This window comes from Fulmarus glacialis, unplaced genomic scaffold (genome assembly GCF_000690835.1).
Source record: "Fulmarus glacialis isolate BGI_N327 unplaced genomic scaffold, ASM69083v1 scaffold1717, whole genome shotgun sequence".
In the NCBI taxonomy this organism is placed as follows: Eukaryota; Metazoa; Chordata; class Aves; order Procellariiformes; family Procellariidae; genus Fulmarus; species Fulmarus glacialis.
The window spans coordinates 10,915-26,547 of NW_009223635.1; the positions used below are offsets into that span (position 1 = coordinate 10,915).

General features: G+C 47.0%; 1 protein-coding gene across 1 annotated transcript in view; it reads left to right on the forward strand.

Annotated features, from left to right (window-relative positions):
• The window catches only part of COL27A1 (collagen, type XXVII, alpha 1), a gene marked incomplete at its 5' end in the record, with an annotated part of 152,145 nt that overhangs the window by 1,385 nt on the left and 135,127 nt on the right, over positions 1-15,633 (forward strand). The window contains 2 exons of the mRNA XM_009581850.1: positions 3,518-4,959; positions 14,433-14,486. Coding sequence (XP_009580145.1) covers positions 3,518-4,959; positions 14,433-14,486 — 1,496 coding nt within the window. The remainder of the gene's footprint in view (positions 1-3,517; positions 4,960-14,432; positions 14,487-15,633) is intronic.

Below are 15,633 nucleotides of genomic sequence, written 5' to 3' on the forward strand. Positions count from 1 at the left end.
TTACTGCATTACCTTAGTGTGGTAGATAACTCCCCTCTGAGATACTTCTCTGTGATAAAGGAATTTAAAAAATCTTGCTTGGTTTCCCCACAATCAGACACAGGGTACCAGAAAGTAAAAAATTCCAAGGAAGCAAAGGCTGTAAGGAAACATTGGTGACCTGAGACTGTATTATCACTCAAGATTTTCAAACATGAGATTTATAAAAGCAAATAAGAGCTTGTTCATAGATCTATGTGAGGATGAAATTAAGGCAATGCCATGGGCTTTTGAAAGCACTGCGGTTATTACTATAAGGCTTAGGGGTCTTCCTGCACACTGGAAAATTGGGGAACGCAGAGGATGATTTTCCATAAGTGTTACAAATCCAAAAGATCATGAGGTTAGTGAGTTCATCTGATGTGCACTAAGGGTCTGGGCAGTAACTTTTGGAAATGTAGCATTTATTCAACCCAATCTTAGCTGTGGGCATCACATCTCAGCTGCTGGAATCTAGGAAGCTGCAAGTTCTCTCTCCTGCCTTTTGGCTTCTTTTTCTTATAAAGCTTTTTGCGTGGGGAAAGTGGGAGGGAAAGAAAGAGATGAGAAGGAGAGCAATAAAACATTTTATCCCCTTTTTCAGAGATAATCATGTGATTGTTCAGGAATCTATGTGCATCTCACTTCATGCTCGGAGTCTGCTAGAAGTTTTTCCCAGTTGCTCAAATGTTGCTACAGTGATGTTGCAACTAGCGTCAAGGCACCTGGGACCAGGCAGCTCTAAGTGGATGGTTTTTTAAATAATGTGTTTTGATGGAAAAATCTACAGAGGAAAAAATTTGAAGGGGAAAAAATGCTTTGCTAAAATTGGAGCTACTTAAGGAAGCCACAATTACCTTGCATTTTACGTTAGTTGATGACATCCCGTCATCCCGGGGGATGTGCCCCACCAGCCCAGAGCAGTCGGCATGGGATGGAGAGGCAGACGGGCTGGGTGCACAGGAGTCCTGAGCTGTGTGTCTGGACCTGCTGCTGGAAAATCCACATACATGTCCTGCATGAGGTCTGTTTTACTCAGGTTTTGCGTAGGCATCTAGAATTTGGCTCTACCTTAGCGGGTTTTGAGAGAAGGGAGTGTTTGCGTTGTGCTTTTTTTCCTTTTTCTTAAGCGCTGTTGTTGGATGCAGCGCCTAACGAGGCAGTTGGACTGGTATTGCAAACAGCAGCGGCATCCTCTGAGCAGGGAAACATCCTTATGTCTTTGCAGAGCAGCTACCAAATGAATAGCTTCTGGAGTGTAAAGCATCTCTGCCTAGTAGAGATACACCACTGTCTGTCTCTGGGAGAGAACCTAAAAATACATGTAGAAGTTGGAAGCTGGAGTCCAGCTCCTATTTTAAGTGGAAAATTTATTTCCTTAGGGCTAAATCCTGATGCCTTTGAAGTCTGTGGCAAGGGTCCCACTTGACTTCTCTATAGCCAGGCTTTGGCCTTCACTGTTTCATGGGCACTGGAGGTTATCCAGTATGAAGATACTGCTGTGATTCCTCCATTCAGTGCAGAGAGGGGAAAGCTCTACCTTTGCTATGCTGAGGGACAGCCCCAGTGGGCAATATGGCAGAAAAACAGCGGGGGACCAAGGATTTCTTAGTATGGGAGAAGTACCACTTGCACAAGCTGTGCAGTAAATCATGCCCTCTGCATAGAGTGGGAAAATTTCCATCCCCTGTCACATCTGACGCATCTTCTCCGGGTAGTCTCTGCTAGAAAATGAGTCAAGCTGCCTTAAAAAAGGGAGGTGGGAATAAAGCTGAGCTCAGACAAAATAAATATTGATTGACTTGTTCTTACATACAAAAATGGCCAAGGTTTTTGCCAAAGTCAAGGAACAGAGGTTTTCTCATTATCCTCCTCCCTTCCTGGCCAGCAACATTACAGGCCTCAGACTGGCTTGAGTCTACAGCCCTTCTGGCCAACACTGAGGATCTCTTTTAAGTGCCAGTTCTCCAAATATTGGGTATTATGGTGAATATTTAACAGTTAAGGGTGAAAGAGGCCAAATTCCAAGGCCCCCTTAGAAAAGGAGCTTGTTTTTTCTTTGGACAACCTTTGATTTACTTTTCCTTTTGATCTGGGAAAGCTGCAATCCCATGATGTTAGCTGACATGCAGCCATGATTGACACTGCCGCATTTCTGATTGTTAAATTCTTACCTTGCGAGATCAGCATTTGAATTGTACAGCCCAGGCTAGCTTCCCCAAAGAGCACTTAAATACACGAGAGTTAGCTGGTCATCAGGTAATGGGGATTGCATTTGGGCAGGGAAGAGGGAAGGAAATACAGTTACCCTAGCTCGTTTTCCACAGTGGTAGTGTCATGGTAATCATTATAGCCTTACATTTATCTGTCTATACTATGTAGGTAACATCTTTTATTAGACCAAATGTTCGAGCTGGAGTAAGAGAACAAGCTTTTGGGCGCATGAGCATCTTTTTCAGGTCTGGGCACATTTACCTTTGCAGCTTTTCTCACGTAGACCTCAGCACGTTCCCCAGTTCAGCAGTTCAGCTGAGGCTGCCGCCAGCTGGCTCCAGTTCATGTTGCTGTTGCCTGCTAATCTGCCTTGGACTCCGAGCTGTGCGTGACTCCTGTTAGACCTTGGGGCCAGAAACCAGAGGATTCTGCTTGTCTGTCCATTGTCTCCCGGAGTCAGTGGAGAAAGATAGGTGCCCCTGGACAGCAATCCCTCTCATCCTCTCTTGAACAAGGCACCCAGCTCCTAGGTGACAAATGCTGGAGGCAAGTCCTACCTCTACTGCTCAGTGGCAGCCATAACTAGTTTCTCAGCTCTTCACAAACCAAGTCTGGTTCCTCCAACTTATTAAAATAATTTAAGGCTGTAAGATGATCTTCTGGGAAAAAAGTACTGCTGTTGAGAACCTTAAGTGGTTCAGTGAAATCTAGGTGCAATTTTTTTTCATGCTGGGAGGCACCTTTGCTTCCCTAAACTCTCCAGAGTCTCGAAGATCAAAAGCTGCTTCTTACTAATTTGGAGAGAGACAGATACAAGTCTTTTGCTCCCTTTGAAAGTTTTGTTCCCTGCCTTCTGGGGATATAAAATTTTGCAATCCCAGCTCAGTCTGTTGTTCAAATTCCTTTCCAGCTGTGCGGTCAGTACTCAGAATTAAATCCCAGAGAAGTGGACTATTGGTTCTCAGAGGGAAATTTCCTTGTAGTGAGGTCAGCTCCCTCCAAAACATCTGGAGCCGGTCCCTGGTGGGACAGGACAGCTAGCCAGATGCCACATGGAGCTCATGGAGCAATTGCTGATGACCAAGTTGAGCATGCACTTGCTCCTCACACTATGTGCAGAAGAGCTGTGTGCTCTCCATTCTGATTATTTGAACGTGTACGTGTGAGAGGATGGTTGGTGTTTCCTGTATCCTGTTACCCTTTTGCATGGACTGGCTTGACCCCCATACCCATCCAGCCCTTGGGTTGCCCAACACTTCCCATTTTGTTTGTGTTTCCCTTTCAGATGTGGATGTTCTTCAAAGACTGGGCCTGTCAGGGAAAAGGCCATCGAGTGGATGGTCCTCATCACGTACAGTTCCTCAAGGGGTCATTCCTTTCAAATCAGGAGTCATCTTCACTCAGCGAGCACGTGTTGAAGCACCGGTCAGCACCATCCTCCCCGCAGGCTCCAGCACTGACCTACTCCTAGTGCTGAGCCTCTGCTCCCACCGCATCAACAATGCTTTCCTCTTTGCTGTCAAGAGCAAAAAGAAAAAACTGCAGCTGGGGGTCCAGTTTGTGCCTGGGAAGATCATAGTGTATGTGGGCCACAAGCGCTCTGTATATTTTGATTACAATGTCCATGATGGCCAGTGGCACAATATGGCCATCGATATCCGTGGCCAGTCAGTCACTTTATTTACTTCTTGTGGGAAGCGCAGAGTACATGCGGATTTGCATTTTAAAAAGGACGAGGCAGTGGATCCACATGGATCTTTCCTCTTTGGGAAGATGAACCAGCACTCCGTGCAGTTTGAAGGAGCCATCTGCCAGTTTGATATTTATCCTTCCGCCAAGGCAGCTCATCATTACTGTAAATACCTAAAAAGACAGTGCAGGCAAGCAGATACCTACCGGCCGAACCTGCCCCCCCTCATCCCCCTCCTGCCCAGGTATCCCAGTGCCTCCCCGAGCACCCCACAGCATATGGAGCCCTCGCTGCAGGGTCTGAGAAACCTGACAACTGCTGCCCCATCCTTGGAATTTGGCAGGGTCACTGCACCCCTCAAGACTCGGGGTTCAGGTGCAACAACGGTCGCATTGGTATCATCCCCACCATCGCTGCCGAGACTGACAACCAAAGCCACAAAGGTCACTGTGGCCCCGTCTCCTGTTCCGTCGAGTACTGAAACACAGCCACCCACCCGTTCGGTCCGTCGGGGGACGGTGATGACCCTCAGGGTGTCTCGGCCCACTCCCAGCACGCGCATCGAGAAAACTCCCCTTCCCACTGCCAAAAAGGCCCCAGCAACAAGCCAGAGCCCTGCCACGGCCAGCAGGAAGGAGTCCAAGCAAGAGACCAAAAAGAAGATCAACCAAAAACCCACCACTGAGCCCTCTGAAGCACCCAGTACTGTAAAGCCAATGAGGAGGATGACTGATAACACAACCAGCAATGTCCACTTTGTCACCCTAAAGCAAACCCCGCCGAATCCAAGCAATGGGCCCATTCCAAAGAAGCACATGCCGTCCCCCGCCAGGAAAGTGGATCCTAGTAACGTCCCTCTGGTGTACACCAAACCACCCCTGGGGTCTGCCCGTCCCGTCTCCAGAGCCAGGGCACAGGCCTTCAACTTCACAACCCCAGCTGCGACTGATGGCTATCAAATCTTTGACCCCCTCGGACCCACTCCGTTTCCATTTCTACTGGGATATCCAGGAGTGAAAGGAGAGAGAGGACCTCAGGTAAGTTCAAGCTCTTAATGCTAACTATTCCCAGTCACAGATCAGCTAAATGGTTGGCAGACCATAACCTACAAGGGTTTCTATAAAGCTTAGTGGAGTGTGACAACTCGAAATAGCAGCCAAGCTATCTGATGATCACAATTTTAGCATATATTTCAGTGTGAACTTGAGTGCTCTGTGATGGTGGATGCCCCTTAAGAGTTTGTGTTTAAAGTTGCAGCTTAATGGTAGATTTAAGAAAAGAAAAAAGAAAAAAAAATCCCACCTTCCTTCCTACAAGTTGCTGGTTAAAATTTTGATGGCCAGGTTGGGGCTCTGTTCCACACCCCTGGTTTTACTCAGGGCCAAGAAGGCAGAACTGCCGGTCACCTTCCAAAGAAAACCCAGGTGCCTCAAAAACATGCCACAAATTAACCATTTCTTGACCCTGATTATTAATTTGTCTTGTACCTGAAATTCAGATTTCCAGAAAAGTGCCCTGTTTCAGCAAATGCAAGTATAGAGGTTGCTTCAGGATTTATTTTTTTAAACAAACACTCCTCTATTTTTAAGGTATAAGTTAATTTTTTTTTTATTTCTCATAGCCCACACTTAAAATGTGCAAAGAGTTTCCTTTATAAATTTAACTACTGCATTCCACACACAATAACCGCTCTCAGGCTGTATATCTTGGCTGTCATAAAAGTATACACACATTTTGTAATGCTAAAAGCAGTCAGGCCACACTAATTATCTGCTAGCTTTTTGGGTTTTTTCAAATGCAAGAATGCAAACAGGATCTTTAAACTGGCCAACATTTAGGAGGATTTGGTGTTCCAGCCCAAGCCTTTTGCTATATTGTATACATGAGGGAGGGGTTGTACATGTAAAAAAAGTTTCTCCCAGATGGAGCCTTTAGTTGCTAAGTTCCAGCCTAAAGCAAACTTTTACAGCTGACTTCTTAAAATAGTGAAAGAAGGGTTTACAATGGAAATACTGAGACTAGCTTAAAGAACACAATCAACAGCACTTGTGTCTGCAGATGTGCTGCACGTTGTTGCATATAACACCTAAAGTGTTTCGCTAAGCCCTCAATGGGTGCTTACCTTCAAGGTTTGCATTTCCTGCCTGTCCCATCTCAAAGCAGCGTGGTGATTTCTCTCCTTGTAATTTGGGTGGGGAGTCACTGAGGGGTGTGTTTTGGTCGAAGGTTCCCGTCCCTGGGAGAGGTGAAGGTGCTGCCCCGGGCAGGGGGATGCAGCGGGATGCGGCGCAGGCAGCCCTGTGCTCCTGCCTGACTTTAGAGGCACACAGCCCTGTTGCAGTCTTTGTACTTGGCGAAGTTTTGCTAAATCCCTGAGTAGACAGAACGAGCTTCAGCGATTTTATCTTTGGGCAGTCTTCTGTGTTTTGTGGAGAGTCATTTCAGGCGTATTTCCAAGAGGAGAAATTCAGCAATTGTGAACTTCTCTTAAAACACTGCTTACCTGTAAGGGGTAGATCTGGGTGGCCTGCTCGGAGCCCGGAGGAATCCTGGTCTTTTCCACCTTCTTGCCCTGCAAGTGCCATGAGGGTGACCAAGCTCCAAGTCCCCACCTCCCCCTGCAATGTAAAGAGCTTATTATTGAACTGGAGTGGAAAACCCCTCTCAGCTTGTGAATCATAGCAAAGAAACAGATTCAGGCTGTGGAGGGCTAAGGGAAGAGATGGCAGAATTTTTCCATCCCATCTGAGAACAACTGGAGTCCTGAATTAAGGGATGTCTGGCCTTATTCTCTTTGGCTGCTGGAAACAAAGTTGGCACTTTGGGAGGGAAAGGTTACGGCTTGGCTGGAGCTGGCTGCTGTGCGGTGCTCGATAGCTCCTGTGACTCACTCGGAGATCTCTGTACCATACTGCCTTGGATGTCTCTGACGTGGGAAGAGAAAGAGGAGAAAAGACCAGAGTGGGGATGACATGTTGAGAAATTAATGTAGCGCTTCCATGGCCAGACGAGCATGTTTCAGAGCAAGTGCTGATAAATGCTCCATGCTTGAGTAATTACCTGGCGCCGTCCTCGTGCTGTTGGGCAGACGTTTCTGATGAGGTCAGTTCAGCCCTTCCTGCTCTGCTGCGCGATATCGCAGCCCGGCGCTTTCCCTGGACGGGGCAGGTTGTGGACTGGGAATGTCATACACGGAGTCTGGCACGCGGGTGGAAGGATAAGATGATTAATTAGTTTTCCCAGTTGTGTTGCCTGATACAAGGTCTCTTCAAGAAGACTGTCACACTGAGCAGAGAAGTGTGAACGGGAAACTGCCTTCTACCTTTTCAGCAAGGATTGGGGCCACCTCGGCGATGATTTATGGGCAGAGGCAGGCTGGCAGCCAGCAGCACCCTGCCTGTCCGGCTGTCCACTTAGAGAGAAAGGACCATCTCTCATCCTCATCATCCCAAAATCAGGATGTGATTGACAGCCAGGGTGCAAGGCAGTGATGACTCAGGCACTGCGGTCTCTGTGAATGCTACCCAAATAGCTGTGGTATAATCTTAGCTGTGCGGAAGGGCCCCTTCCCCACAATTGAGGGAGGTGTCCGCATGGTTAGAGGAGTGCAAGCAAGGGGCTAAAAGGATCTGTTCACCTAGCAGTAAATGGCAGCACCCTCTGTGGATTAATCTGTCCCAAAAGACCACCACGGTGCTGCGCAACAGGAAATGGAGACGCTGCGTCCCACATGCAACTAATGGCAGAGCATTAATTCTTCAGGAATGTTGGGTTTTTCTGGGCGGCTAGAGAAGGGAGGATAATAAGCTCTTAAAAAAGAAAAATTTCTTGGGAACCATTAATAACCACAAGCATTTGGGATCTCAGCTCTACATTTCTTTTGGAGGGGGGAAATAGCAAAAAGAACACCCAAACATCATGCTAAGTCAGTAACTCAGCACTGACTCAGCAGCTGGCAAACGTCCCCCTGAATCATCCCCATGGCTGCCTGCAGCACCTCTGCCGAGCCCCGCTCGAAATCACCCGTCCCTGCGCGGGGCCAAGCGGGCCTTCGCTCAGCTTGCGGAGCGGCGTGACCCCAGCGCGTGGCTGCAGGTAGCCTGGACACCCACAAAAGAAAAATAATACATGAAAAATAGTGTTTTGTTGCCAGCACGTGAAGCCCTCGAGCCCTTGCAAGGCTGTGATGCAATAGATGTTTTGAATCCTTTGGTGGATGGGGTATCATTTGCTTGTCTATACCAGCAGCAGGTTTGATGGGGAGATTTAGGGGGCTGTAGCCCTCTCCCCTGCCCATCAGCACTGGCTGCTGGGCTGTGTGTGCTCTGTGTTACATGCTAAAGCTGCAGCAAACCCATTGCCCTGGCACAGCCCTGGAGTCTAGCTGGGTTGTTGACAGCGTACCCAAGTTGGACCTTTCTCCTCCTATACACCAAGGCTGTAATTCCATAGCTTTTTTGCCCCTGCAAACAAAAAGCCCCATATTGACTCTTTTGACTAGTGTCTGAGGGTTATTTTTAGAGCAAGAAAACCATACCTGACACTGAATGTGCAGAGGAGCAGGCTGAGTTCACTAAGAGGCTGTGGAAGCACTGACTGGCGCAAGAGGAGCGGGGAGGCAGGGAGGGAGCGTGTTTCAAACGACTCTCCAAGTATCCGAGTCGGAAGACCAGCAGCCTCCAGTTCCCATCCGCACGGCGCGGTGCGCGGCCAGGAGCCCCAGGTTCGAACCCTGGTGGCAGCAGCCCAGCCAGAGGTGTGGCGTTTGGCAGGCAGCCTTCTTTCAAAGGCAGATGTGTTTCTGAGCGCGTCCCCGGTCTAGACTGCTCCAGCTGCCATCTTCCGCACGAGCAGTTTATCTTGGAGCCCAGCTGCTTTCGTAAAGAAGCAATCCTTGCCAATTCAATCAGTGGGTAGGAGAGAGAGAGGTGATTGGGAACGCTGATAAAATAAGAAGTGCCTATTTCCAGTCCTCCTTGTACCAGAAAAGGCTACTCAAGTTGACAGTCTATGATAAATTAAGGAACACACAATGTGTTTGAATGTCTCTTAATGAATGAGTCATATTAATAAAAAAAAGGATCATATGCTTTGTGTAATACATGGGAAAAGTTTTAGCCTCACTCACACAGTTGGATCATAATTTTTTTGCTAATTTAACCAGAACTATCCCCAAAGGGAAATCTTCTTGCAGGCAAATGACTAAGCATCAGAGAGCTCTATTTGTGTAAAACAAAGTTCATTTTGAAGAGCAGTAGTTGAAAGTGTGATTGAGATAAATGTGCTGCAAAAGATGTAGGGATGTATTGTCTAAATATATACAGGTATTTTTATAAATCTTTAAAAATAGAGAGTGAGTGATAGAGTATGGGATCCCTCTATTCCTTCACACCATTTCAGACTTCATTCCAAGGTCTGACGTTGCTCGAGAGTCTGAAGTGTCTCGTGCAGAGACTGTTCCTGAAAAGTCTCTATAGAAAAGCTGCTTTCATCAAGCTGGAATACTAATATTTTGCTATGTATTGTGCTGCCACTCTATTAGGAATCCAGTTGTGGACAAGGACTTTTCTGTGATAGGTGTTGTACAGACCCAGAATAAACATCTGTGTCTATTGCGGAAATCATATTACAAGACTGGCTTTCCACCAACATCTCGGTTCCTGCCAGAATTATGAGGACTTTTTCTTTTTAGACTGGTTGAAACCCAGATGTGTCCAAATTTAATATGATAAGTCTGCGTTGAAGAAAGTAACCAAAGTGCTGGATTTTTTTTTTCCCAAAAATTGCAGATTTGTTTTAGGCAGTACTTCAAGCCGGGTTTTAGTTTAGGTCCTGTCTCCCTCTCTGCGCAGTGCCTGGCAAGGACAGTGAGGTGATGCGGAGTTGGCATATCTTTTGAAGATGAGGTCTTCTCCTCCTCTTCTATTCTCCTGAGCAGGGGATTTTTATTTCTAGTGCTGCCCCTGCAGCTGCTCGGTCCCTCCGTGCTGGTGCTTTCCAGACGTACAAGGCTAACCGGTGGATTTGTGGCAGTGGCCTTGCATATGAAATATGCCTCATCCTCCTGCAGGAAGAAAACAAGACAGGTTCTCTATCTGCAGGGGTAATGTTACTGCTCAGAACTTGATGCCAATGTGAGAAGCTTTTGATGCATTTTCTGAACTCCCTTTTAAGTTGGGTTTTACAACATGCATTAGCATCTCAGAAGAATATTCTCTCTTCTCTCTTCAGTCTTGTTTTGCACAGTGCAGGATGCCCACCTCTGAAACACAACCATTCCTGAATAAAGGAGAACTATGCCACTAATGCTGTGCGGCGGTACCCCACGGGGGAGGCAGCAGTACATGGGCGAGACCCTAAAATATAGATGTGTCAGTCTACCAGTGTGCACTGGAACAGGAGCTGAATTGTGTCCTGGGTAATTGTCAGCTATTTGCTACTAGGCTGAGTACTTGCCTCTGGGGAAATGATTGCAGGAATACTTCGCTATCCGAGCAAGTTGATTTAGTAGTCATTCAAAAGGAAGCGAGTCATTTCCCAAACCACCAGCACCAATTCCTCTACCGATTGTGCTTTCCTTGAAGCCCTCTCTGAACAGGTTCAGCCTTGCTCAGGTTTTGAGATCTGAAGGCACTCCCCGTGGCATTGCTGCGGGCAGAGGAAGCAGCGTGCGGAGGGTCATGATGTGGAAGAGGCAGAGGTATAAACTGGCCGATCGCGGCAGCAAGAGGAAATGGTGAGATTTCTCTTGTCCTCAGGGTCCGATGTATTTCCCTTTCAGACAACTTAGCTTAATTTTCCATTTGCAATTTGAAGCTCAAAAAGCTAAGGAAAAAAGTCCCCTTTGCGCCAGAAAGTTTCCCAGCAGCAGCTTAGAATAAATCCTATAATCATTTGGCGGGATCAGTCATCGTTGCTAATGCTACCGTGGGAAACTGAGAAGGGTTAAACTTTTATGTGGCTGCCTTTAGTGGCTTCACAGAACTGTTCAGGCTGGTTAACAATTTGGCTGTTTGGCTTGAGAAGAGAGAGTATCTGCTTCTGCCATGTTTCTCCTTGATCTCTGATTTTTGCTTTGTGTGATAACAGGGTGCGTGTTCTCTGCCATCAGTTTGCAAAACAGAGTAGGCAAGCCAGAGAGACAAGAACCAAAGTGCTAGGAATGGTAGCTCGCTGCAGGAGGCTGTCAGCACTGCCGATCTCATGGGGCGTCCCTGCAATGGGAGGGCAGGAGCAGAGAAGTGGTATTTTCCTCCAGCTGCAAGTGAAATCTTCCTGCTTCTCCGAGCACTTCCCACTGCTCCCTGTGGAATTCCCTAGGGATGCTCTAAAGGGTACAAGGAAAGGTCCACACAGGCTCTGTGTGATCAGTTTAACTCTTCCCTGCATTAGGGGCGAGGGTGGAGATGTCTCTGGTGAGAGCAGGGACTGCGTGGCGTTACCTCCAGGCAGACTCTTAGCGGCTTGCTGCGTGGAGGCTCGTGGATAGATGCCTCTTACTCTCCACATCTCGGAGCCTTGCGTTTTACGTGGGATTGCATCCATCATCTGTAAGTAGCTGGGCCCTGATCCAGTCTTATTCTTCTCTGGCTGCCTCTGCGGATGTGCATTTTTCTTCGTGTGTATTTCAGTATTGCTCTCCCCCGGCAAAGCCAGTTGTCTGCCGTGGGCCTCTTGTTCGAGAACTTGAGCTGGGTGCTATAGAGGCATGTGTATAGGGCACAGGGCGGAGGAGAAACGAGTCACTAGGAAGGCACAATACGTGTCCCATCCAATCCAACTACTAAGGAACCATGTAGGAGGCTAGAAGGCGGTCTTGCAGTGCGTCATGTTTCACAGTTACGTGTGTTCATCCAGCTACCCCAGTCCTCTTCCACCTTGGCTTGCTTCTAACTTGTATGTGGTCACGCTCTTGCCTTATGCAGTTACCATAGTGGCTGGCAACTTTTAGCCACTCATCTTACAGTCATCTTATTCCTCTTAGCTTTCAGGAGAGGAAAAAAAAGGCTGAAGAAAGAGCAAATTAAACCAAAGCAAAGTGATAGGGACTCCTGAATTATGTACTGCTCTTCCTGTGCTGTTCCAGCTACATGCCTTTCCCTTAACTCCGTATTCCCACTCCAGTGCAGGTATTAACTTTCTCCTTATTTTTATGTTAGCTTCAGTTTATTCTGAACAGCCCATGTTTTTGGAGAACGTTTTTACTCAAGTGGCCAAGTACAATTGCAGCTGCTGTTAGCAGGAAGGTGGAAAAGGTCACCTCAATTCTGGTATGCATAGAACGCAGCTCTCAGATGGTTGCATCTTCTTTTTTACTTCTCCTTCTAGGGGTAAATGGAGATGGGTTGTGATGGAGAAGAGGTTAAGGACTTGAATTAATCTTTGGTAAACTCTATTAACTGTTGCTGGATCATTTGCATTGATTCATGTTTTGATAGTTACCTTCCCAACTAAAAGGGCAAGGGGATTTTTTTAATAAAAGCTTGGATTCTGGAGCACAGTTATACATTAGGCTTAAAAAACCCTACAATCATGTGTCTATTTGCACAGCTGTATAACTGCGTTATGCGCGGGGCCCTGAGCTGGCACAATGGCAGGTTAAAATGCTGTGAGTATTGCTAAAATGAGGGTCAGCTGTATCAATGAGGGTTGTTAATACAAGGACCAGTAATACTGTGTTAGCCAGCAATAAGCAACTTGCAAAGAGGTCAGATGAAGCGTCCCAGGCTATAGAGACTGGAAATCTCCAGGACAGGCAGCAGTGTTGGGTAGTAGCAGTGAGTGATACGGTGATAGAAGGCCATCCCGGTGTGTCCAAGTGTGGGGCATTAGTTATTCAATGCTGTCTAGGCTCTTATACTTTTAAAACAATCCTTTTCTTGTCACCTTTACTACAGATAGAAAAAAAATGTTATGAGTAATTTGATGTCCTGACAAATTAGTAGCACAGAGACCTACCCTGGGTTTTGCTTACTCCTCCCCCTGACTTTTTTCTACTGTACCAAGTTTGTCTGGATGACTTTTTTAAAAGACCTCTTTTATACTAATTAATTTGCTGCTTATGTATAGGAGGGTTGGTAATCTTAGGGGAAGGTGTATTCATCAGCTACCTATATAGTTCAGGCAGGTTTTCTCTGTTCAGAATCTTATCCTGGGCATGAGATTTAGGGTAGGGATCTCCAGGCCTGATTTTTGTTACTAAATCATGCACTTGATGACTCCTGCATTAGAGATCATGAACTTTTCACTCTTCCTCGGGGCCAGTAACACGCTGCGGAGCCTGAGCAGTCCTGCCTGGCAATCCTTCAGCAGCAACAGGGTCAGCCTTGCAGCAGGCTCTGCTCGGGGCGATCGTGCATGTGAGATCCTACAGAGATGACCCAGCGGGAAGGGAGCGAGGCCGTGCTGGGACCAGAGTGCGGCCATGGGGCTCGCGCTGCACCTGCTCCATGCAATGGACCCATCTTCCCCGCGGAGCGTTGCTCCTGGGACCTGCTCTCCTGACTGCCAGGCAGTTGGAGAGCTCAGGCTGCCTTCCAAACATCCTTCAGTCTGCTGCTCTGGATCACTCTCTCCCCTGGATGCAATGAAAACTCGTCTTTTGTAACAAGCTACTAGAATATAAATCCTCTGGGAGATGCTTTAATTAACAGTTATTCTTGTTAGACATGTTTGGCTTGGGGGAAAAGAAGTTTTGAGGAGTTATTAGGAGTTGCAAATGGCTCTCCAGAAATCTGAATTCTCCAGTCCATTGAAAAAAATGAATAAATAAATGAATAAATTCAAAGGAGTTCAAACCTCATTGGTTAAGTATTTTTGCCTAACCTGTTTCAGATCAGTGCACAGCTGGGTGCCTGATATCTCCACTTTGTTCTCAGCCTCTTCCAAGAACCCCCACCACTGACATGTATGAGTTGACCTCTCCTGTATTACAGGGCCATATTTAAGAATTTCCAACATTGACACCAATTTTATTACATTTTATAACACGCTGCTTTAAAATATGAAGTGCCGGGATGCGATTATGTTGCAACTCATGTAGGAATCTACAGTACCAAGAACTATATACATCCTCAGCTGGTATATATTACAACACACAATGTTCCTCCCTTGCCAAGGTGCTAACACATTACTTCTGTTGTGTGCTAGCACGTAGCAGGAAACTCCAAAGCTGAGAGACAGTTGTGTTACCCCTGCATTATAGCACGGGTCCAGGAAACTGGAAGCGTGAAACACAGCTGTAATCACGGGAATGCGGTCCACAGCAGAAAGATGTGAACGCTCTGTCTCTACTCTATGGAAATATATGCTTCTGCAGATGTTATTGTGCATGGCTTTTATCCCTTTACGGTAATAGCATAAGTTGTAGGGAAATTCTGGCCGTGGTGTTATAACTGGCCCTTCTCCCCAGGTCCTCTCCAAATGGTTGTATTATGGGTCTCCCTGAAATACTGTCAGGAGCACCATCCTGTTATAGAACCATCATTAATACTTATTTTTATTTTTCTAGGGCCCACCAGGTCTGCCAGGCTTACCAGGACCACCTGGCAAGAGAGGTTCTCGAGTAAGTGGTTTAAAAATATCCCTCCATTTGTACTTGCATCTGCCTGTCCTACTGTTCCAAGGGCTGTTGTATGTTCCCATGGCTGAGTAATGATTGCTTGAAGCCCCACTGTTAAGGTCTGGCTCCTTCCTTTCATTCCCTGTTAAAGGTTTTCAGGAGGCCACACTGGTGATTTGCAGCCTCCCTGAGCTAAGGTTTGGCATCAGCAAAGGCTGGGGATGAATGTTTCCAAATGGCTGTCAGAAGAATGAGCTCTGTCTGTCTCATTTTGTTTCCAGTATCCATTCCTTCTTGCAAACCCGGTGCCGAATATTGGCTTTGGCTGCTTTTTGTTCTGTCCATCACTGTCCCCAGCTTCCCAAGTTTCTTCCTTTGAGGTCCTTCACTGTCACTATGCCTTCACTAGTGGGACCATGGTCTAGGACCAAGGACTCAACACGCAGGGATGAGCTCTTGTGTTCCCTAGACTGAGACCTGCTCTCTGACTCCTTTTCAGGATCTAGAGCAAAATGTCTGAGCTGTTCTACAAAATCCATTGCAAATTCCTGAATTTCTTCCTCCCTACATTAAATTCTGATGCAGATCTTTGAACGTTGAGTGCTATGCTGAGGAAACATCTGGTGCCGAGTGCTGCAGCTAGCTGTGAGAAAAGCTTTCTTCATTGGCCTAGCTGCAGAAGTAATCTCCCACAGCTGGGCAACATGCCTGACCTGGATACGGTTAACTGTTGGCACCATTTTCATGGTAGCAAGGTGCTGTCCCACAAGGTACGGTCATGGAGCCCATTTCCTGAGCACTGAACTGATGTGGGTTGGGAATCAAAAGATGCAAGTGTCTGAGGCTGGAAGGAGGGGATATTTGGATCTGTGATCCAGGAAGCATCCTGGCCTGGCAGCAGAGGGAGATTTCCTCACACATACTTGGCTAAAACTCAACCCCATGTAATGTCTTTAAAGAACAACCAAGAGGCGAAGAGCTAGAAGGCTGCGCATTCCCTGAGGACACTTGTTACAGTCCTGTGAGATCTTGCGGTACCCGGTAAAGATAAACGCAGCTCCTTTCTACAACAGTAAAAACCAAAAGGTCTGCAGGACCCCCTGCAGCCTGGGCATGGATATCCACAGATCTGAATACTGATTTGGGCCGT